Raw genomic sequence first — 24,241 nt, forward strand, 5'->3', positions numbered from 1 at the left:
AACCAAACCAGGCTGTGATTGCTGGTAGCGGTACAAGAGAGGGCAGCAGATACTTCCACCCGAGGAGCGAAGTGGCCGCAAGACTCTTTCACCTGTCAAGTTCTAGAGCTACCTGAGATATTTCTGAAGAGGGAAAAGAAGAAAAGAAGAAGGAAGAAAAAAAAATCATGTTTGACAGGAAATCTTGTTTGCTGGGATTGTCTGGGTAACAGGTGCTTTTTTGTCTTTTATATATTTTCATATTTAAAAGGACAAAAATGATCAGGACCAAAGCCGTGATAAAGGCAAGTCCTGGTGAGAAGCTGCTGAGGGAACTGAAGGCTGAAAACACCAAAGTGTTGTCCAGACTGGCTGGGCTCGGGAGCGCAGAGCGATAGATAGAGGATACTTTTAAGATCATCAAGTCCAACCGATAACCTAGCACTGCCAAGTTACCACTAAGCCAGGTTTGTCAGCATGACATCTACCCGCCTTTTAAAGACCTCCAGGGATGGCGATTCCACCACTTCCTTGTGCAGTCGGTTCCAATGCTTGATAACCCTTTGGGTGAAGAAATTCTTCCCAATATCCAACCTAAACCTCCCCTGGTGCAACTTGAGGCCCTTTCCTCTTGTCCTGTCACTTGTTACTTAGGAGAAGAGACCGACCCCCACCTCGCTCCAACCTCCATTCAGGTAGCTGTAGAGAGCAAGAAGGGCTCCCCTCAGCCTCCTCTTCTCCAGGCTAAACAACCCCAGTTCCCTCAGCCGCTCCTCATGAGACTTGGTCTCCAGGTGTGGCCTCACGAGTGCCGAATGCAGGGGGACGATCACGTCCCTAGTCCTGCTGGCCACACTAGTTCTGATACAAGCCAGGATGCTCTTGGCCACCTGGGCACGCTGCTGGCTCTTATTCAGCTGGCTGTCTACCAATACCGCCAGGTCGTTTTCCACCAGGCAACTTTGCAGCCACCCTTCCCCAAGCCTGTAGCGCTGCATGGGGTGGTTGTGACCCAAGTGCAGGACCTGGCACTTGGCCTTGTTGAACCTCATACCATTGGCTTTGGCCTGTCGATCCAGCCTGTCCAGGTGCCCTCTGTAGAGCCTTCCTACCCTCAAGCAGATCAACACTCGCACCCAGCTTGGTGTCGTCTGGAAACTTACTGAGGGTGCACTCGATCCCCTCGTCCAGGTTGTTGACGAAGATATTTCCAGCAGACATCTGGTAAGTTGAGTCCCCCGTGAGAACAACTGGTAGTGATTGTGAGACTTCCCCCAGCTGCTTATGGAATATTTTGTCCGCCTCTTCATCCTGGTTGGGTGGTCTGTAACAGAGTCCCACCTTGATATCTGCCTTGTTCACCTTCCCCCTGATTCTTACTCGTATACATTCAACCCTGTCATCATCATCATTAAGCTCATGACAGTCCAAACATTCCCTAACACACAGGGACGCCCCACTGCCTCTCCCTCCTGGCTTATCCCTTCTGAAGAGTTTATAGCCATCCGATGGAGCACTCCAGTCGTGCGTATCATCCCACCGTGTTGCTGCGGTGGCCGCTATGTCAGAGTTTTCCTGCTGCACAATGGCTGCCAGCTCCTCCTGTTTGTTGCCCATGCTGCATGCGTTGGTGTAGAAGCACTTCAGTTGTGCTACTGATCCCACCACCTTTTGGGGGGGGTGGGAAAACCCCAGCTTCTACCTGACCATTCCCAGGTGCTTCCATGATTTCTAACCCATCAATATCCCTTGTGTCTTTGCTACCGCATGGCACTCCATCCCCTTCCTCCCCTGCGATGGCAGACCAAAGCACCTCACTAGCATGCTGTCCCACAAATATTGATGTGCCGCCCCCAGGCTTGTCTCTGGTAGCCTGGTTTTATCCCTTTCCCCCTTCAAATGTAGCTCAAAGCTCTTTCAATGAGCCCTGCCAACTCCTGTGCAAAAGTCTTTTTGCCCCTTTGAGACCGCTGTACCCTGTGTGTCGCCTGCTGGCCTGGTGTCATGTAAACCAAACCATGACCAAAATACCCAAAGTCCTCCTGGAGATGCCACACTCAGAGGGTCTTCCTATTTCTGCCCCCATTATACCCTGCAGCTGGAGGGGTAGAGGAGAACACAACTTGTGCTCCTGGCCCCTTAATCAAGGCCCTGAGGGTTTTCCTGACTGTCTTGTTTTCATTTTGTAGTTATAAAAATGATTACTGAAATAAAAGATGCTGCTGAAAGCACCGAGTCGTGTCAAAGCAGCTCAGACTTGTGTCATTGCAGAGTCCTTGACAGGGAGAACCAAAGATTTTCACTTTAAAACCAGTCACAAGATAAACATCCCACAACGTGGGGAGATGTGCTCTTTGTTCTTTTTTTTTTTTTTTTTTTTTTCTGAATTAATACTGCTTTTAATTTTTGGGCATGCTTCTGGAAGCAACCAATGTTAACACAATGTACTTAGCCAGACAGAAGCATTTCAGGAGGATGCTGTGGTGTGTAGGAGCCAAGGAGTGCACGACAGGCTGCTCTGGGAAGGAAGGGGTCTGCTGGTGACTTAATAAATCATTCAAGGCACAGCTTCACTGAAAGGCCATACGCTGCCCCCCTCCCAGTTGCTCCTTGCAGACCATTTCTTTGTTTCAACATGGGAAACTGCCAAATGAAGGAGGTGGGAAATTTGCAATGTGCATAGAATAGAACGTAATCAGGCTTCTGTTAATTTTGTGCCTTCTACCTAGGAAGCTGTCGGATACAGTTTTGGAGAACTAATGGTGACAAGGCTTTGCTGGTGTGGTATTGCTTGACTTGTGTGGTGGAGAGAAGCCTTAAATTGGCAGGAGAGAGTCACCAACAAGCCGGGCCTGTTGCACGTGTTGCAAATGCATTTGCAGTTGGGCTTGTCAGGTTGCTCTTTGTCAAAGTATGTTTCAGAATGAGATACGCAAAAGCCGCCTGGACACGGTCGTGGGCAGCCTGCTGTAGGTGACCCTGCCTGAGCAGGGGGGCTGGACCAGAGGACCTCCAGTGATTCTGGAAGGCCTTTCTCTTCATTGTGATGCTGGGATTCTGGAATTCGTGCTGGGATTCTGGAATTCGTGCTGGGAGAGGCGAGCGGTGTGGTGTGCTGGGAGTGCCTTGCTCACCACTGTCTCCCTGTGCTGGGAAGGCTGCGTGTATGTTCTGTCCTGAGACACTCAGCGCCTACGTCTGTCTGTCCAGGTGCACCGAGCAAGGTAAAAAAGAGCGTAAGGTCAGAAGTGCCTTTGGGAACTGCTGCGAGCTTCGCCACGGTAGACGGGGACTGCAACTCTTGAAGGGAAGTATAGTCGTGTTGGGGAATAACCGCAGGAGGTAGCTGGGTAAAGTGGCTCCAGCGTCAGGTTCTGATCTGTGTTGGTTTTGTTTGTTTTTTCATGGAGAGGGATGTCACATCTGTGGTCTGCATCAGACACAGGGTCTTCGCTGTTGGGGGCTGTTGGGGTAGAGAGCTGAAATTCTTTCCTCGTCTCACCTTCTGCTGTAGCTTTGTGCTTGTGGAGCATCTGCACAAACTCGGCAAGACAATCTGTAGGCTGCACTTGAGTGAAATAAGGCCGATTGTAGGATTCTGGTACAGACCGTCTCTGTCACGCTGGTGGCTTTTTAGACTACAGCTTAGGGCTTGGATGAAATGTAGGGTTTTTGCCTAAACCGCTGGGAGCGGGGAGGCTTTCTGCCTAAGCGGGAAAGACCTGACCCGGTGGTACTCCCTAAATCACCTGCTCACTCACTCGCTAAATCCTCTTTCTGCAGGAGTAAAATCCGGCAAAGTGCAAATTCACTGAACCTGACGACTACGAGAGTGCAGAAAGTGACTTTTCCATCTGCTGCTCCTCCAGTGCTTGTGAGTTGCTTCCTGTTTCTCTGGGGAAAATGTCATGGAACCAGTCATGAACAACAATTCAAAAATTGGTATAACTTTTATAAACCCTTTTATAACCCTTCCCTGAAATCACTTTAGCTTCCACCTCTGGCGGAATGAAAGAACGACGCCTGTCAGCTGCAGCCTTTCCCAGAGAGCTAGGGAGTCTCTCCGTGCAAGAGGGAGTTAAAAGTTGCCTTAAAAGATGCCTGACTGTGTCCTGGGTGGTGTCCTTTCTAAAAGTGAAGGGGTTTTTAGCCCTCCCTGCAAACTGAGTGTGCCGTTTCACCCGGGTATGAGCTAGCAGCCCGGGCTGACTGCCACAAAAAGGAGATGGACAAATTCCCTCTCCTTCTTCCCGATGCGTGGTCCTGCCTCCTTCCTTGTGCCACCTCTTATGCTTGCTGGTTGTCTCTGCAAGGCAGTTGAGCTCTCGAAGCTGGTGGAACACCACCTGCTTTTCTGGGTGAGTTTCCTGCCTGCTCAGGGAGTGAACTTGGCTCCTAAAGTGCTCTAAGGCACTGTTAAGGCAGTGCGAGGTGAGCCACAGGAGTACGGTAGTAGAACAAAGGAGCAGATGGAGAGATGGGAGGCGGCGGCAAGTCCTCTCTTTTGGTGGCAGGGAAGTCAGCATGTTTTGTGAAACCATCTCTTCAGCTGCGGCTGGCCATATTTTTAGCTTTTTCGTCAGTAAGCCCATTGCATTGTTGGCCCTTGAAACGGATTTTCAGGTACTACCGTCAGTCAAAACTGACGTCCCTGAACCCTGACTTGGCTGAATGTGATTCTGCTTGAACGTGTAATTTCTCCATGTTTATTCTTCTTGGAGCTTTTTAATGCAAAAATCTATCCTCAGCCTGTGACTCGTGGTACGCTCCTTTCTTTGGAAATAGTTTGGAAGTCATAAGTACCTAAGGTGAAGACCAATGGTAATTTTGGCTGCTAGAAGACAACTGACAATAAGTAACAAAGGGTAAAGTACGAAATCAAGGGAAAGGACAAATGGAAAGTTGTACCTGTTACTGAGAAGCTTTTTAAAATCTGATTTTTCTCAGCTCCCATCTTCCTAACCTGTGTGAGTAGACTTGAACTCAGTGTATTGGGCTTTTTCCTGTTATTTCTCTGTTGATACGTCTGGGTCACTTTTTGTTGGTGATCTCACAGGCATCAGAAAAGCAAAGGATTCTCCTTTTGCTCTGCTGGGAGAGCAAAAAGTCTCCCGAGTGCCATTATTTGCAAGGAAAAGAGCTAGAGGTGATGTCTAGGGGATTTTTCACTGCATACTGATGAAACTTCTGTCACTCTCAAGAATATTTCTGGCTGACGTGAGTCTAGTTGTGCAATTTTTTCCTGTATTTACAGCGAAGAATGCGAGACCTAACAGCTGAGGTAACGAGCAGTCTGCTGCAGTTTCCAGAGGTGACTCTTCAGGCACTTGGGGAAGATGAGGGAACCCTCGGCTCTGTGCTATGCGGGAGGTTTTCTGGAGGTGAGCATTTTCCTTTAAATTTGGTCTCGGTACAAAGCTGTTCTTGCCTGGAGGCTACCTGAAGCCTCAGGTCATCGTATCAGCTGTGTCAGGTTGGTGCTGTTAAGAGGCATCCTGTTTAGAGAGAGAGAACAAAAAGGGTGCTTCAGCGATGACAAATGCTAATATTAAAACGTGAGTATAGTTAAACTTTGAAGTGGACTTTCCAGGTGATGTGACAGTAGAGCTGGGTGCCTATCTGGAGGTCTAGGCTTCTGTTAAGACCAGGTGGAATCTGTCTACCTGAGTGTAAATGCAGGAATTGAGCTCATACTTCCTTTGGGCTGGCAGTAGTTCAGTGAAACAAAATGCCTTCGATTCTTCCTCTACGCTCTAAGACTTGTATTCCCATATGCGTTTAGATCATTTCTAGCAAAACCAAGGCGAATATGGTATAAAGGCTGTCGATCAGGACCTTGTCATCTTTATCCCAAACAACCCAGATTCTTCGGTGCGGGAATGACAAGTACAAATGCAAAATAACAAGGTGGTTAATTTTAGGAGGGATTGCTTGGGGATTTCAACGGGTGATTTTGAATCATTGACTAGAATGAGGTAGGTCGGTCTTCCTCTGCTAGGTACGTTTACTGAAGGAAAGGGGCAGGCACTGTGATTTTTTTTCAGCTGTTTTCAGTCTTCCGTTGGACATTTGCTTCAGTCCTCTTTCTTTTCTCTCACAGGGAGAAACGGCCTGGCGTGGTTGGCACGTGGTCCTCACCTTGAGGTGGTGAACTGTGTGACAGGAGAGCGGCTCTCTGCGTACCGTTTCAGTGGAGTCAATGAACAGCCTCCCACTGTTTGTGTGGTGAAGGAGTTTTCCTGGGAGAAGAGAACTGGACTGCTGGTTGGGTTGGAAGACGCAGAGGGAAGCGTTCTCTGTCTGTACGACCTTGGACTCTCAAGAGTGGTTAAAGCAGTTGTTCTTCCCGGGAGGGTAGGTACTTTTTAATTGGAGAAACGAAGCTTTGATGTTGTTAGGTGCTGCGTAGGCCTGTTTTAGGACAAGCTTTGGAGCGTCTCTTTGTAGGAGGTATTTTTTCTATCGCGCGTTAACATCCTGTCACTTGAGAGTATCCAGTCAAGACGGTGTTGCTGTAAAATCTTGGGCTTAATGTGCCATTATTGTTGGAGTTTACTGAGAGTAAAACAAGTTTTCTGGTTTTATTGTAGAGCACAGAGTTACCTGATTCTCTCCTTCCGCAAAAAGGCCTTGAAAAGCACCTTTTTTTGGCCCTAATTGCTTGATTTCCATCAGAAATACCGTCTTTAAAATGGCTCAGAATTCCATAGTTGTGCTGTAAATGACTTCGACACATTGCCTTGAATCTCAGCCTAGCAAGCAGGCTGAGGAGAACACATTTTTCTGTTGACTTAGGAGAGGAAAAAAGAGCCTCTAGTGAGTTATCTGACAGATTGTTGGGAGGTCACCTTTCAGCCTGCAGTCCTTGAATCTCTGCTCTCTGACTAGTGTGTTTGTGTAGATGGGACACACTGGTGTAATGTTGCTGATGTTTTCTGTCTTCTGTAACCCAGAAACTCAAATGATGTGTGTCCCCTAGCCTCATTATCTTAACGTAAACAAGAATCGGTGGCAGTCAATAGAACATCAAGATTCATTTTTATCATCTTAGAATCTGCAACAACTAACTAACTAACTTCTTAGCTAGCTTTCCATCAGCTGCTTTGGTTTGACTTGCTAGAATACAGGTGGAGTTTTGTTTGTTTGTAATGCTACAGTGTGATGACTAGTAGTAAGCATTCGTATTGGGGTGACTGAGAGAGAGAAATACGTGCAGCTTTAGCGCAGGAGTCTTTGTGTGCTCGTGTCTCTGCTCTAGCAGTCAGTGTTGTCCTGGGATGTGCTGCAACGTGTGCTGAAAGGTCTGTCTTCGCCTTGTGAGACAGTTGCGTGCAGACTGCTGGGCACGTGAGAGAGCAGTGTGCGCTTCCTCCTTTAGGTGGAGTCACCTTTTTATCTGAGAAGCTGCTGCTTTAGGCTGGCTTTTAACATTTTTCTCAACATTCGTGAAAGCGCTGGTGTGCATTTAAAGCTTCTTTTCCTTTATGTGGTTGTTACTTTTCTTCTAAATGCGGACTAGTGTGAATTTTACTAAGCTGGTCTCTCCCTTCAACGCTTTCTAAATACGTTTCACTCCCATGGAAATGGTGTGTCTCCCATGCAACTTGGCCGCTGCCTCGTCTGACTCTGGAGCCCTGATTTATCCTAACGCCCGTTTGTCAAAGAAGGCATAGACTGTATCGCGGTGCTGGTGGGCTGTGAGCGGTGGGAGACCTCGATGTAGTTGTGTTTGTCTGTCTTAAGCCCCTTGAATACGATAAAGTTTCTTGCGTATAACTGATTTTCTGTGTTTTCCTCCAGTTAATTACTGCGAAGTAGGAAATGGAAATTGCTAAGCTGTACTAATAGAATGCCCCATGTAAGTTGAAGTTAAGTCACTTACCCGCAGGAAATCTAGTAAATGGAAGGCAGTAACAGGTTTTTGTACGGGGCTTTTTTGTCTTTGTCTCTTTTCTTGATCTAATGGCAAACAATGCTTTGATGCTCCTGTATTTACTTTCTCTATTGAGCTTGTCAAAGAGCTCAAATAGTAACTTGTAGTTTTCCTGTAGGTAACCGCTATAGAACCCATAGCGAATCACGGAGGACCCAGCGTGAGCACTCAGCACCTCCATCAGAGTCTGCGATGGCTCTTTGGGGTGGCAGCAGTGGCTACAGATGCTGGCCATCTGCTTCTGGTTGACCTTAGTTTGGATGATTGCTCCTGCACTCAGAATGATATCGAAGCATTGGGTAAGCCTGCAGTTTTTCCACATGAATTTAAACGCAAGAAAACTTCTGTCTTCTAACGAAACAGTATGCATCCCACTTTGAAGACCCTTGTGTCAGACATTTCTGACAACTGGTTACAGGTGGCAGTTTGACATCGTATAGTCCCGACCTGATTAAACCTGGGAGTGTCTGACTGCTCCTCGCAGTGTTGTAAATGCCCCCTCCCACCAAGATCCCTGTGCCACTATGATTCTTGCCAGAGAGGTGTAGGAATTTTGCCACGTGAGCCGGTGCGGCCTCCTGGTAGGAAGTTGTGTTGGAGGAGCCCTGTTTCCCGGGAATGCTCTTCTGCTTGTGTTAATTGACTTGGGGCAAATTTTGGGCTTGTTTTTTAAAATAAACCCCACTTACCAACACCCATGCATTTGGATGAATGAAATCTCGAATAGGTGTACTCAGATTGCATACACCGTTTTGGCTATTACAACAGCAGCTTCAGCAATTGGTGCCACTTCAAACACGAGGTGCCACTTCAAATTTCATCACGAGGCCCAAACTCCTGCTTTTCAGAGTCCAGGAAGAATTGGGTTACGTTATTAAGGTTACGCTTTTACCTAGCTTTCAAACGTGAGTGAGAATACTTGTCTGATCCGAGAGTTCTTATGTTGTTCAAAGACATACATAATGGAAATGGCAAAAAAAAGTGTTGCATAAATGGCTATTTTGCCTGGCACGGTAGCATTAGATGATAGGGGTTGTCACGTCAGTGCCTAAAATGCAGCCTAAATGGCATAACGTATTCATTTATTGCTTGGTTTTGTGTGTGTAGATCTAGAAGTTGTCACTAAAAATCCTGCTGAAGTTGCACAAAGAAGAGAAACTGTGACCAGCGAAGGGAGACGTCTCTGTTTTCAACTACAAAATGCTTCCGGAACAGCAGTATCAGCCCTGTGCTACATAAGCAGAAGCAACCAGCTCGTTGTGGGTTTCTCGGATGGCTACCTGTCGCTCTGGAATATGAAAACTTTGAAGAGAGAGTAAGTAGGCCTTTACACTTGGCCATGCCTGGAGGTGTGGGGCTCTCGATTTGTTGCTTAAGGAAGTATGTGCATGTAAAGAGAACTTTTTCAGGGACTGACATGAGTATGAGTATAATCTTGGCACGTTCAGAAATCCTCTTCTGACATAACTTTTCAGTCATACCTGGATCAAGTGGTCCGCCTTCTCCCCAGTGGACTAGGATTGTTTTCCTTATTGTGCCTGTGGATTGAGGAATTGTGGGAAGCATGCTTCCTGGGGTTTTCAGAACCAGTTACTGCAACTGGGGCATCCATTGAAAGGCTGAAGTATGTCAGTGATGTGATTTTGGTGCCGATATTCTCTAAAGTGTCCAGGGTGAAACTAGTGAGACATGAAAACTCAATAGCTGACCTGTGCCTGAAAAATGTATTCTTTCCTGCATGTCAGCTTTGGCCGAAAGAGCAATCTCACCTGAAATATTTGGCTAACTTCTGGTTGGGATTCCCTTCAGCAGATCTGCACTGACTCCCCAGAAGCTGTTGGATGCATAAATAGACAGTGGAGGAATAATTAGGTGGCAAGAGTAGAGTGTGGAGGTACAAGTAAGGTTCAGAAGTCAGGAAGAACAATGCTTGACGTAGTCCAAGAAACGAGAACCTACCTGTGTTTGGGCCACTAGGCTCACCTTTTGTTTTCTTTTTCGTTTTGCTTTTTTTTTCCCCTAAACCTGTAGGCACCACGCTCAGCTTGAAGGAGGGAGGATTCCTGTCTATGCTGTCACTTTTCAAGAGCCTGAGAATGATCCTCGCAATTGTTGCTACTTGTGGGCTGTTCAGTCTACGCAGGAAAGGTGAATAAAAACTTTAACTATCAGCCACTGAATTAATTCTTTTTTTTTTTAAGGATATTTGTTCCCATACAGTTGAACATGTGTATTTGTTGTGTGTCTGCGATTCTTTCCGGTACGGAAGGTGTTAAACTTAGAATGCAATTTTTACAGGATTTACCAGACGTGAAGAGGGACCTACTAGTTCCTGCCTTCTGTCAGAAGGCACAGCAACAGTGGCCATATTCTTCTGCTCGCATTCTCAAATGGTTTGCTTTTGTTCCTCGATGACCGCTTCATCATTTGTTTGATAGTCACACCGTGGTATTAAAATACCACTAGGAGCAGTTGAGGCTGCAGATCTAGAACACCAGACGTGCCCACACAACAGCCTGCCGCCCCTAAAGGCGGCGGTGACAGTATTGCCGATGGCCTTGTGCCAGCGTCAGCAGTCTGTGGAGCCTTGGTGAGGCAGTGCAGCTCCCCGGGCAGAAAACGATTCAGCAGAAAAGCCAATGGGTTCCTGCTGTTCTGCTGAATCAAATCGGACTTGGAAGGGTGCAGAGTGTGCAAGAGGGGGAGGGGAACTTTGGTGGTAAGGGAAGGGCAGAGAGATCTCTCTCTGCATCAGCAAGCGATTCCATCAGCTCAGCTGTTGGTAGAGTGGCAGTCTTTTAAAATTTGACTTCAAAGCAGTTTTGATGGAGAACTCTTCATTGTGAAGAACTATTTCCAACAATTCTTAGTCCATACAACATATTACAGCTTTCCAATTGTACGGTTGGCTTTTGCCCCTGAAGCTGTTAGTGTCAAAACGCCCTCCTTCATGTTTCAGTGGCTAAATGTGGCCGATGATCATGTTTTGGGAAGAGGTGGCGTTCTTTTCAGCAGGAGCATGCTATTAAGAAAACGTCTAGGTCTACTAACACGACGATGAGGACTATAAAGCAGCTTTGTAACCAAATTTCATAATTTATCCCTTTTTCAGTGAAGGTGGTGTGGTGAGTTTACACCTGCTGCAGTTAGCATTTGGTGACAGAAAACGCGTGGCCTCAGGACAAGTCATGTATGAGGTAAGAGGTGCATGCGTGGGAAAAGCAGACAATAGTAATTTTCTCTAAGGGAGTATCAGTTGAGTTACAGGGGTGAGATTTACCATCAAACTTCAGAGCTGGCTGAAAAAATAATCATGTTTTGCTGAGTCTTCTTGGGCACGGCCTTTGTCCATACCTTTTGGAAAGAAGGCGTACCATTTTATACTGCAGTGTCGTGTGTTCCAGCTAGATTCATCTGCAAAGAGCCCGTATAAATGAAATTCCTGAAGAGGAAGCGGCTTTTGCAAATAAAATTATTCTGAAATACCAAATGAATGGCATGTAGGAAGAGAAGATTGGGCCTTGAATCGCTTGGTTTAACCAAGCTTCGGACTTGAATAAGCTTCTGTCTCTCTCCCTTTCTTAAAATACAGTCATACTCTAGTCTTTGCTGATCTTCAGTTTTATGTTCTTGGTTTCCCTTAGAGCTTTGTCAGCCGGACTTTTCACATGAAATGCACCTACAGTGTCTCTTCAGTGTTGATCCTGCCACTTAGTAGCTGTAAAGATAACTCGTTCTTCTTTTTGGCTGGGTGACCTATTCAATCTACTCTTAAAGCCAGGAAAATATGTAATTTGGTCAGAAGAGTGTACCTAAATGTTAGATCTGGCTCCAAGGAGGATGCGTTTAAAATACAGATGTGAGGTATCCTTGTATCTCAGATAGCTAACAGAGACAAGGCGCATCTGTTAGATGTGTAATTCCATTCAGTTGTACGCCTGGAAGTCTTCCAAAATCTTTTTGAGGGGACAGTAATCTTAGTTCAGAGCAAGTCTTTCCTCCTGATTTGGTACTTTCTCTTGCATATTCTCAATAGCTATGGAACGAAACAGGGGTGACTCTTGTATCGTGGTACTCTGGTTTTTGTTGATTTTTTTGGATTAATTTAGATTTTGAGTGTTTTGCTTATGTGTAGGAAAGGTGCTTCCTCATTTGGCACTGTTGCTTTTGCATAGATAGAGGTTAGGTGTTTGGAAAAGGTGGTGTTTCTTTAAAATGCATTATCTGTCACGGTGACCAAGTAGAAGGATCTTCCAGGGATTCATCGCGTGCTGGATGCTATCTCTTTATCTTTGTTGATGTGCGGGACCTGTGCTCCACAGCGGATACTTTTAGTCTCAGAACACTTCCTTGTAGTCACAGATTGGTTAGTACTACATGACTGTCTGCCTGCATGGCTGTCTGAGTCAAGTTTCTTGTCCATCTTCAGGGGTAGAAAATTTAAGTGTCTCCCCTTTGCTAGGCCAAGTTTGAGTAAAGAAGGAGGAATCTACTGTTGATCCTTGTTCATTGGATAGAGTTCATAGGAGCTCAAAAGACTTTTTCAATACAGCAGTGCTTTTTGTTCCAGGAATTAGGTTTGAGGCTATGAAGCAGTGCCTCTTTGACTGTGTGTCATGGTAAGAGTCACAAATAGGACTTATGGAACATGTGGTACTGTGTTTTTCTATATGCGTGTCAAACTCTCGTCTCCATTGCCTTCAAGGCTGGTTTAAGTCTGCTTAAGTAATTAAACAGAAAGGTATGTTTAAGTAATGCTTCCAAAGACCTTTTTTGTACTGTCGCAGCAGTTGCTAAATCTGGTGCATCAAATCACGATCGTAGAGCGCATCTTTACCCTCGTTCTGCACAATGCTTGCGGATGGGCAGAGTATACACTCTCTACTTTGATATCAGAGTTTGACCAGTGCATCTCGTTTGAAAACTTGTTTTTGTGTTTTGCTAGTCAATGGAGTCATTACTTAACATCTCCCATACAATGGAGTTCCTTAGAATGACTTTGCCCGGTGTGGAAAGTTTAAAATGCACTGCTTTGCTTCAGAAGCATTTTCTTTTTAGTTATGAAAGACTTTTTTTAATTATTTAATTTTTCTTTTTAGACAACCTTCATATTTATTTGTAACACTTCCTGGAATCATTAAGAGAAAGCTCGCCTCTTCTCAGATTAGGTGAATTAGATGTATCCTATGAGATCATACGGGAATGTGTGGTCTCATGCCAGTTCGTTTCAGAGCTCTGCAAGTTTAGGAAACCTGGGTAGAATGTGGCGTTATCAGTTTATGGGTTGTGTGGGTTGGGTTTCTTTTTCCCTCTTTTTTTTTTTTTTTTTTTTTTTTTAATTATAGAGCTGCTATTTGTCCCCAGTACACCCATTCATGTGTTGTATGGTAGACAGTTTGAATGAATGCTGTATTTGGAAAGACGGTATTTCACTTCATGCTTACTTAAAAAATGGCACTATCAGAGGTTCAACACAATCGTGCCGGGGTTTCTGTGTATCTCAAAATTAGTTTGTTTACTGTGTAGTAATTCGTGATGCTAAAAGCCTTGGCCACGTGCACCCCGTGTCCTTTCTGGTTTTCCCTTTTGCTGTTGGCTGTGCTTGGTGAGGAGCTGAGGGACATTTCACCCGTTAGTCTCTGACAAGATGAGAGGAGGAGCTGTCATAGCTTACGTGACTTGAAAGAAGATTGCTAATCAGTATGAAGTTCTCACAGTAACTAGAGAGGGGTGCACGGTCACTCTGGTGATGTGCCCATAGAAAATGCCTCTTGACAGCTTTAGCTGCTGGGGCTTCTCTAACTTCATCAGTTCTGCAATCAAGACACGGAGCAAAGAGCTTTGCATGCATGTGTGTTGCATCATTTTAGATATCTCTTTGTAGCGATATATTTATTTTTATAAAGAACATTCTTGGATGTCGCAAGGAATTCTGCAAAACATGTTTAGATCTGAAGAATGTTAGGGAAATTCTAAATTTTGAAAAAGTGCAAAGCCTTTACAGCCAAACTTACCCGTTACGATTTGACACTGCATTCTCTTGCATGTCAGGCGTAGTTTCTATTTACCATCAGAAATAGGCTCATGCGAAATACACAGTATAATAAGCCTATTCTGTTAGACTGTCTTTCATATTTAGCCATAATGTATGTTTTTATCTTAGAATGACCTTTGCTCTCTTCTCTGATTTTTTCCCCCAGGGTTTGGAATACCGTGGCGAAAAGTTCAGTTTAGATCTCACGGGTGGAGTCTTTCCCTTGAGAGGCCAGATGAGTACTAAATTAATCAGCTGCCAGACTGTCGAAAAATTCCGCAGCGACGTTGACGGAGAGGATAGCGTAAATGAAGGTTTGTTCTGATGTCCGTGTTTGGTGATTTTAAAAGAAGTGCTTTTGGAACCTAAGCAACGAATGCTGTTCTGTCCCCACAGTCTGAAAGTCTTGCCTATCTGCATAGACTAGATTGTTGGGATTATTTACGAAGAAAAAATGGATGCTTAAGTTATGTGGGACTTCTTTAAGGGAAAAAGTGGGTTTTATTTTATGCTTGCTGACATGCTATCGCGATGTATGGTGGGGCCGTTTGTATGATGATGGTCAGTCGTTTTACTCCTCCAGCTGCCATCTTTGAACAAGAAGTTCAAACTCTCCATTGCTTAGGAATGTTACCAGAATTTTTTCCCTTCTTCAAACCGATGTCCGCATCTGCATCCAGATGGTAGCCCGTCACAAGTGCTGTTCCCCAGGGCACTGCACTGGGGCCACTTCTCTTTAGTATCTTGACCAGTGATCTGGACGAAGGGACAAGAAAAAGGGGCAGTGTGACTGAAACCTATCACAGAGATGTTTGCTATTCCGTAAGTACTGTAATCACTCTTAGGAAGTGTTGTGTTTCACGAGTGACAGAACAGAATGAAGCCAAAATAGAAAGTGGTGTTTTAAAACTATCGGATCTATCGTATTTTCTACAAGTCAGAAACAACGTCTTGTCTTTTACAGTCACGTCTCCTGACACCAGTGTCTCGATCTTCAGTTGGCAAGTGAATACGTACGGTCAGGGAAAACCATCTACTTACCTGGGTGTATTTGACATTAATCGCTGGTATTCTGCTCAAATGCCAGATTCACTAAGGTAGATTTTTCTTCAGTAGTTTTCCATATGCCTGCCAATAATTCATTTGAATGTCGGCATTTAGCTTACGCGCTTGTTTTCTTTAAGGCCGGAAGAATTCCCTCATGAGTGCCCCTATTTTGCACTGTGGTCGCTGGATACCGTAGTGAGCGTGACTTCTCCGAAGCTCCTTTTGGATATTCTGGTCCATGAGCGGAGTCTAAGTCGGGGAGTTCCTCCTTCTTATCCACCACCTGAGCGGTTTTTTCATCCAGGCAACTATAACTTTGGTAGGTATTTCACTGCTTTTGAGAGTGATAAGCTTAAAATGAGGTCAAATGCCATTCATTGGTTCTCTTGTTCAGTCATTGTTTGTCATTCAAAACCCAAACCAAACCAAAAAACCACCCAGTCCCCCCCAAACCCAACTCTGATCACGTTGTACTGACAAGGTATTTACTATTGTGGAACATATCTGACAGCCGGCTGAGTTTTGGTGCTTTTGTAATGTAGCCGGTGAAGTGGTGCTGGTTATAGCCTGAAATGACTGTGAACTGAAGCTCAAAGCACTCAGTTATATGTTTCTAGATACCGGTGTGTAAAAAATGTAAAGTGGTCATGCCATAACTGTGAGAGTACGGAAGGTTGTCAAACGTTCCCTGTTTCTGCAGATGGTACGTGCTTGCTGACCTCCGGAGTCATTCACATGACTTGCACCGGCTTCCAGAAGGAGGTGATCTTTTACTGTATCTTTATTGCGAGTGGCAGGAGATGTAGCTTTTCAAAGTTTTCTGTTGCACTGCTTTCCGTGTTAGGGACCGTTTCATGCTCATCCTGCCCGTCCACACGCATAGTTGCAATTGTATCCTGTCACCAGTTGTATGCAAATGGTAATGTTTTAGGTCCCCTCTTGGGACTGTACAACTGCCGTTGTCTCCTCTTGAAGCACGATCGGGGATTGAACGTCTAGAAAGGAATGCAACGTTGCTGCAGGAGCAAGAACAAAACCACTGTAGAAGGCGGGGAAAGGTGTTACTTCTTTATTGCCCCTCAGTCGAACTGCCTGCATAGTCTTGAGTTAGAGTTTTGATCCCCAATTCTCTTGAAAAAGGAGGGAATGGAGAAAATGAAAAATGACATAACTGTTTGAGGAGTGAAAATTTTGTTTTCTCCCAAACTCGGCCAAATTATAACTTCTGAGCCACGGCACAGATTGTGACAGATAATTTTGAGTGAAGTTTCAGCTCACTAAATGTTTCCAACATGAATCGGCTTCCATACGAATAGGCATAGAAAGGATCTTCCAAAGCGTGAAGTTGCATGTTAGCTTAGCTTATATAGAATGTATTTTGTGTCAGTGTTGAGGGAAAGAGCAAGGCCTGTGTATAGACAGAGAAGGTAGAAAAGACTTAATTACGCAGATTGCTAACCTAAAGCATCTTAGTGGTTCAGGCTGTCTGACGGTGTCAGTGAACATTTAGATTCTTCCTTTTAGAGGTTATCCAGAAGCGTAGTGACGGAATAACAATGCTGTCTTAATCTGTCGTTTTCGATCGATGTTTCAGACCTTGAATTTTTTGAAGAAATCTGGTCCTTCAATATGGGAAGCCATTCAGGAGAGCTACAATAGGTGTCTTGTAGCTGGCTTGCTGTCTCCAAGACCAGTTGACGTCCAGCCATCCAGTTTGAGTCAGGTGAGTGCCTATGAGGGAATCAAGGGGGAAATACATCCATCTGGTCTGACAGGGCTGGAGGGGCTACAAGACACGATACTCCAATTTGAAATAACAGGCGTGACCTGAGCTAGCTGAAGTAACCGTATCCTTAGATCCAAAGTAGTGACTTTGACTGGGAACAGCCCTAAGAGATCTGTCTTTAGAGACCCCTCTCTTAATTCGGTGCCACACACAGATGCGCACAAGGAAGCGTGCAGTCAGTGCTGGTCATGCCCAACATAACGCATGTGTCCCCCAGAGTAACCCCCATCCCTGTCAGTTTCTCAAAGCAGTGGTTCAGTGCAGTAGCCGACGATGGGGGCGTCTCCCTGGGATGCGAGCTCTTGCAGACGTCGGCTTGCTGCACTGTCACTGTACGTGATCATTTGCTTCCAAGGAAGTGGGCTGTGGTAAAGGATTACTGCTGTCAGCTCTCCCTGGCAATTTCTTCACGGCTTGCCCTCGTTTTCCCTTCATCGGTAGGCTTTTCTGCATCCTCTCCGGGCGGATCTTCACCTCTGTAGCCTCTGCCTTGTGCTGCAGTAGCCCAATTTGCTGCTCTGAGACTGCCCTCTTGCAGCTGCAACACCTTAATCACCTTTATCTCATGACACTCGCTACCTTCTATGTGCTTTATGCCACCACAGTGACTTCACTCCCCCTGCCATAGGTTTTCCATTTGCAATGCACCAACCTTTCCCTGGAGCGATCAGCAGGAAGGGGAGAGCAGCCTTCCCGCTGCCCTCCTCTTCCTGTCTCCTGCATTCGTCACCACATTTGTGGACGTGTGTTAGGACATGAACGCTTCTGCACAGTGTGGTAGCTCAAAGACATTTCTTGGCAAGCTGGCCAATGGTGTGTTTCCTTGTCTGAAACCAGTTTTCAGAAAAAGATGGCAATATCACATGTGTGTTCTACATGTGTAGAAGTCGCTTTGAATGTCATGATTTTGCCTAGAGGGGAAAGATACTTTTGAATGTGTTTAAAAAAACCCACCCAACCAACCAAATCCCATCCCAAAAACCAAAGTAAAAACTTATGAAGGGTCCTCTCACCTGAGAGAAGTACGAGAACACCAGCTGAGATAAGCTACTACTTAATATCGCGCGTCTGTGCATACCTGTGATTTATCCTTGTAAGGATTACCACTACACTATAATACAGTATTTGAAGAGCCTAACATTTAAGCCATTAGGATGTAAATGTTTTGCTTCTTTTCTGTCACGTTACAAAATTCCAACGTACTGTTTTGGGTGTCAGAACTGCTTCATGTCTTCATGGTCTAGAAAGCTGCTTGGCCGTAGCTTCACTGTTTCCATGCAAACGTTGCACAGTTGTGTTTGTCCTGTCCCCTTCCTGCGTTCCTGATGGCAAACTTATCTGCACAGATGTGTAACGCGTATTAGCAGAGGATGTTTCTGGACGTAGTAAGTCGGAACTCAGTACGTGAAGACTGTAATGCAGAGGCACGCGAAGAAAGATTAGAATTAGGCTGCAGTAAGTTGAAATGTCAGAGGAGAAGTGTGTTAATGTGTTCCTCAGAGCAGTGAGCAGTCCAGCCTGTGGCTGGAATTAAGAGAAAGGACGTGGCATTCCTGGCCTGTGTCCTGATTGACTTTGTGATGTCTGAATGAGTATACAGTTAGAAAGAAACATTTACTGTTGATGGTTCACATGGTGCAAGTAGGTAAGATTCTCATTTGAGTTTGTCTGTTACGTTTAGGAGGAGCAGCTGGAAGCAGTATTGTCAGCTGCTGTCCAGACAGGTTCTGTGGGACTTCTGACTGGATGCATTAAACATTGGATATCTGAAGGTAATACTTGGAACGTTGTTTTTTTACGTGGTACCTCTTTGAGTTGGAGCCTGTTGATTCATTTCTTTTTTGTTCTCTTTGTTTAAAGAGCAGCCAAGGTCTGCTGGTAATTTACGGTTTGTTCTTGAGTGGACATGGAACCAAGTGATCTCTACAAAGGAAGAATTTGACCAAATCTGTGAGTACTAGTGTAGTCATTCTGCAAACCTAAAGTCGTTCTTTCTGATTGAGCTTCCTCAGTAATACGCCGCTATAGGATATTGCATGCGGTCCTTGAAGTGCGCCTTGAAACTCTGGAATTGCTCTGTTGGCTAACGATTTAATATTTATTCTTGAAAAGGTGTTCCGCTGTTTGATGGCTCTTGCAACTTCATTGACGCCCAGACATTACGGTCTCTCCAGCGCTGCCAGTTGCTTTTGAGCAACCTTAGCACGGTCTTAAACTGTTTTCTCACAGAAGCACAAGAGCTTACTGAAAAAGGTTTGTAGTAGTGCTACAAAATCTTTGGTATGTTTTATTGAGATTTGGAATTGTGGCAACATGGGCTTTTGTTGTTTTTGAGGATTGGAAGACAGTCACATTTAGCTGGGAGAAGGGGCTTAAAGCTGAGCGCTTGGGACCACCACAAAACACGCATGGAGTTCAGGGCAACAGTTTATGGTGGAGCTCATGCAAGGGGGTGGGGGAGGCTACATTCAGAGAGAAGCTTTGTAGGCAACTGGGCTGAAATTACAGCAACCGAATGTGGTATTGCTGAAAATTATTCCTTTGAGTTCTTAGCTAGCAAGTTCTAGTTGCATGCAGACACCGTGTTGCAAATTGCTAAACAATACGAAGGAAGCGTAAACGAGTAACATGCAAAGTAAGTTACTTGAGTTTCTACAGCTTTTTCTCTTAGAAATGGTTCTTGGCCTATTGAGAAAAGAAAAGAATATCCCTTTGCTATCAGAAGAATCTCTGCTACGTGAGAAACAGATGTCTTATTCCTGCGTGCATTTAGTAGTTCAGGCTTTGGGGTTTTGTTTTTTTTTTTATTTTAGCCTTTAGTGAGTTTAGTTCTTTATAGGGGTTGCTTTTTGTTTTGGTGGTGATAGTGGGTTTTTTCTTCAAATAAGAAAGCGATACAGCATGAAAAACGCAAAGAGAAAGATTTCTAATGTGCTATTTTTATACTTTTGGTTTAGTAGGATGAAGGGAGTTTTGTGAAAATGAACAGAATTGCATAACGCTAATCATCTCCTGCCTTTTTTCAGGTTTTGCAGACGTGACAAATAAGCAAGCGGTAACCGGCCTCATTTCTTTGTATGCACGAGTGGTCATCTGGTTCTGTCGATCCGGTCTCCTTCCAGAGGGTTTAGGTAAGCGTGACCTGTCATACGTTTGTAACAAGGCGACCATCCAGTGAGTGACTCCCACGAACGCATGCTTAGCCATGTTTTTGTAACGGTTTCGTCAGGAAGAAGTCGTGCTGGTTCAGTGGCAGGGTGTGCTGAAGTTCTGTGGGTGAAGTTGAGATTTTGCCTGGTTGTCAAGTACACGGCGTAGAATGAGGCAGGCAGTTTCTTTCCTGGGTGGATTTTAGGAATAGCAATGGACCCCTGACGTCAAGGCGCTGCTTGTGTCCACAGCTTGAACTACTTGAGATTTTAAACAAAGTACTATTAAACAACAAGTACCGGAATGCTTGTTTTTAGAGTGAGAGCATTACCTGCATGTTTTGAACTTTCTATCAGTTGCTTGAGGAGAAAGTACACCTTGGAAATCCTTCTTTAGTTGGATGGATTAGAAATTCCATTGTCAGCCTTAATTGTCTCACAAACAATTGTTTTAAACAATGGTTTTAAAACCATTCCCTTTGAGAACTGGGTGGTTTTTTTTATAGTGGACTTCAGCTTACCCTACACGTTGTGAATGCTGCGTGAACTGTAACCTTGAAACGGCACTTGGGGCAAGAAGGAATTGAGTCTTGTCTCTTAGAGTTCTTTTAGCAAAGGCAGAAAGAGGATTGGCTTCTTTCAGAGTTGGAGGCTTCTTGATGCTTAGCTTGTACGATCTTCTGTCTCTTTAGGCAAAAATTTTCGTTTACAAGTGTGATATGACTGCTTTAACTTGCTTCTACTTTGTTGCCTGTAGATGACGATACGCGTTTGTCAAGACCTTTCTACAATTATCCTCTGATTGAGAGCTGCTATACTGGTCAGCGACAGAAACTTGAGCGTTTATCAAGGTAAGAGCTAGAGGAAGACTCTAGAACACTTCCACGGCAAATTCAGAAGTGGAAGGGAATGGCTTTTATCTCAACAGTTGCATGGGCTATGCGTAATGCCGCTGCCAGCAATACTCTTGACTTCAGTGACACGTGTGTTCTGTTGAACAGAGAGGTTACTTTCCTGTGTTAAAACTGTGCTATCTACCTCTGCTTAGTACCATTGGTTGGTATCATCATTTTTCGGGAGTCTACTTTATTCATTGGCTAATGTGTATAATTTCTGACTACTGAAAAAGGCCATGTGATTAGGACAGGATCAGTCACCTCCAGTTCAGCAAAGCAGGGTGTTCACAGAACAATTGTTTTGGAAGCAGAAGAAAGCGTGTTTTTTAACAAACAATCATCTCCGTCCTTGACTGGTAATAGAGGGTCATAACTGTATTGGCCTAAGTCCCCTTCTCCCAAGTACGTGGTGTGATTTCGTAAGATGGTTGGAGTTACATGGAGTTGGCACGCCTCGCACTCTGCTGGCTGTCGGATAGAAGTCACTTGCTAACGTCAGCTCTCTTTCCTGGACTAGCTGCCTAGCACATAGGCGGCATGCCTTGGATTAGCCGATAATAGGTTTTTCTTTGGAAATTGTACTGAAAACTGAATAAAGAGCTGACCAAGCTTCGGCGATGGCACTGTGACCAAGAGGCTGCAAGGTGAGTTAAGGTGGAAGCTGCAGGGTAGGAGGTATTGACTTCAAAGTTCATCTTCCTTGGCTTACTTCTCAAGTAACTTACATACAAGCTCGTGTGTTCCTTCGAAGCACAGAGCCTCTAGTGTCCTTTTTCTGCTTTGTGCCATCGGGAGATGAAAGGGCAGGGCTGCAGTCAGCAGAAGACTGGAGGAAAGCCGTTACACCGGGAGGCTGGAATTAGTGTTTAACTCTGTCCAAATCCTTGCTACCTTTTGTTCCAGAGGAAAATGGGACTCGGACTGCTTGATGGTTGATGGAATGGTTTCCCAGTTAGGAGACCAAGTGGAGAAGCTGTGGCGGAGAGATGCAGGAGGAACTGGGAAATACCCGCCTGCCAGTTTGCATGTGAGTGTCCTGTTCACTGAGAACAACAACAAACGGCCGCCCTCCCCGCCAAACCCCACCCAAAAGCCAATGATTTAGGGAAGACAGGCGTTTTTTCAGAACTTTTAATTTTTCATTTCAGGCACTGCTGGATCTCTATTTGCTAGAAAACATTGAAGAAAACTGCAAACACGCAATTGTATCCTTTCTAGTTATTTTTATTACACCTCCAGGGGATGCACATAAATGTTCTTCAGTGTTGGTCGCCGACCTGTTTCGTAACATTTGTCCTTAGTTTTTCTCCAAATTTAAACACCGTTTAAAATTTTCTAAAACACCCATGATGGGTTATAAAACAATTTCTGTTTCAGAGCAAAAGGATTTCTAAGAGTGGTTTCCCAGTACCGGATTTTTGCTGAAATCACGGGTTTTCCAGCGCAGCTCACAGTGCTTGCTTTGGTTCCGTTGAAAGTGCAGGCACACGGAATAAGCAACAGGGAGAAGAGAAAAGTCATGGGGCAGAAACTTAATTTTTAAGCTGCTGAAATACACAGCCTTGCTTTTGCTGTTTGTTGCCTAACCCGCGAGGGGAGCCTAGAGAGCAAGGGGCTTAGAAACGCTTATAGCCCAGAGCTGTCTCGTTAGATGATGTCCCTAAAAACGGACGTCAGAAAGAGAAAATGACGCTACCAATGAGTGACCCGCATACTGGTTTAAATCCAGTTTTAATCATTCGGAGCTGAGCTGTACTGTAAGGATGCCACAATTTACACTGTTTTATAGACGCTGGACATGAGGGAAAAACCCAACTGTGGAATTTATTTGCTGTAATAATTGAGCGTTGGATGCTCCAATGTTTTGAATGTATTTTCTGCTTCCTACCACTTTTATATTCTTACTTCATTATGTTTTTCTAAAGGTAATGTGATAAAGTTTTGGTCTTACAAACTGATTAGCCTTAATGAGATACCTGATGTCAGACAATTTACTTGCTGCTGGATATCAAGCGTTCCTTTCCGAGTGAGACAGAAACTTCAGTCGACTCCTTTGCAACTGCCTTTGGCATGCCTTGGGGACTTGTTAAGCTTGTTGAAGGTTTTTGGCTTCTAGATCACAATGATTACGAAGTAAGTCTGGTAGAGTTGAGTTAGAGATACATGGCAGTACAAAGCTATAATCTAGAAAATGATTTTAAAACCCGATCTCTAACTTGTACAGAATTCACTGGCCCTGCTCTTTCATCCCGCTACAATCAAAACGGCGTCATGGCAGCACAAGAGAATTATTCAGTCCCTCCTGTGCCAAGGGGAGCATGGGCAAGCCCTCAGATACATCCAGCTGATGAGGCCACCCACGGCAAGCAGCGGGGAAGTGCAGCTTCTCCTCACTGTGTTGCTCTCCAATAGGTAAAGAAATACACCCCACCATTTTGTCACGCAAATCTTGTGAAAATGGAGAACAAAGAATAGAAATCATCATCCCCTAAGTTTCCTTTAAACTTTGAGTACAAGACTCTTGGGGCATCTCTTTGGTTATGCTGTTAACATGCCTTTACGTCTGAAACATTAATTACAGGTGCATGGTGGAGGCTTGGGGTCTGTTGCACCAACATGCCGCTCAGGCAAACTTAGAAGACCTCTTAAAACACATGTACGAAATGTGCCGGGAGATGGGCCTGATGGAAGACTTGCTGAAGCTGCCTTTCACAGACACCGAACAAGTAAGTGGGAGCAAGGAAAAATGTTCATCGTCTCTTTGAAAAGAGAAAAGGCAGAGCCATAACAGATTTTTGGAATGATTTTTTTTTTCTCATAGGAGTGTTTGGAGAAGTTTTTAAGGACCAGTGCTGGTGTTCAGAATCAAGAATTCCTTTTAGTCTACCATCTGCAGCGTGCCAACTACATTGCAGCACTAGAGCTGAATCAATCCATGAATGTCAATCTTATGGTAAGCGTGAACTTGTGTTCTGGATTTGTGACGCGTTTGCTGTTTTCTGGAATCATAGTTTTCCAGTGACTCAAACTTCTAAGGTGGTTTGGAAGTCGTAGGTCCCGCATTTGAAAACTGTCATGCGGCCAGGTGGTGTGCGTAGGTCGCTTTTTCTTGCTTGTTTTAATCTTCACATCATGTTGTCCAGGGTAATTTCCAGTTGTCCCGTATATTCAGGGCACTGGCGTTTCAGGAAGAACAAGGGAAAGCCTGCTATGTAGTAAGTCGTTTGCAAATTGCAGGTGATATCAGAAAATTGCAGGTGATAACAGGCGTATCAGAAGAAGGTTCTGCAGAGTGCCAGCATTGTTTTAACTTCAAGTTGTAGGCTCTGTTGCTATTCCAGTCTTCCTTCCACTTTGCTAAAAGTACCAGGTGAAATCGGTGTGTGCGGATGGGTAGAGGATTTCCGTAGAGGAAAT

At 44.8% G+C, this 24,241-nt stretch overlaps 1 protein-coding gene across 1 annotated transcript; it reads left to right on the forward strand.

Moving 5' to 3' along the window:
• Window positions 1-5,239: 5,239 nt before the first annotated feature.
• LOC134513888 (protein ELYS-like) lies at window positions 5,240-23,771 on the forward strand (the record flags this gene model as incomplete). Its single annotated transcript, XM_063331083.1, has 22 exons — window positions 5,240-5,360; window positions 6,080-6,333; window positions 8,031-8,211; window positions 9,020-9,227; window positions 9,944-10,060; window positions 11,025-11,109; window positions 14,113-14,260; window positions 14,911-15,043; window positions 15,131-15,312; window positions 15,694-15,755; window positions 16,588-16,716; window positions 18,461-18,551; window positions 18,640-18,729; window positions 18,892-19,032; window positions 19,806-19,910; window positions 20,686-20,779; window positions 21,728-21,851; window positions 21,973-22,029; window positions 22,811-22,957; window positions 23,049-23,236; window positions 23,406-23,550; window positions 23,646-23,771. Coding segments are annotated over exons 1-22 (2,928 nt in total), but the record flags the coding sequence as incomplete, so codon positions are not given.
• Between the last annotated feature and the right edge of the window lie 470 nt (window positions 23,772-24,241).

This window comes from Chroicocephalus ridibundus, chromosome 3 (genome assembly GCF_963924245.1).
Source record: "Chroicocephalus ridibundus chromosome 3, bChrRid1.1, whole genome shotgun sequence".
Lineage (NCBI taxonomy): Eukaryota > Metazoa > Chordata > Aves > Charadriiformes > Laridae > Chroicocephalus > Chroicocephalus ridibundus.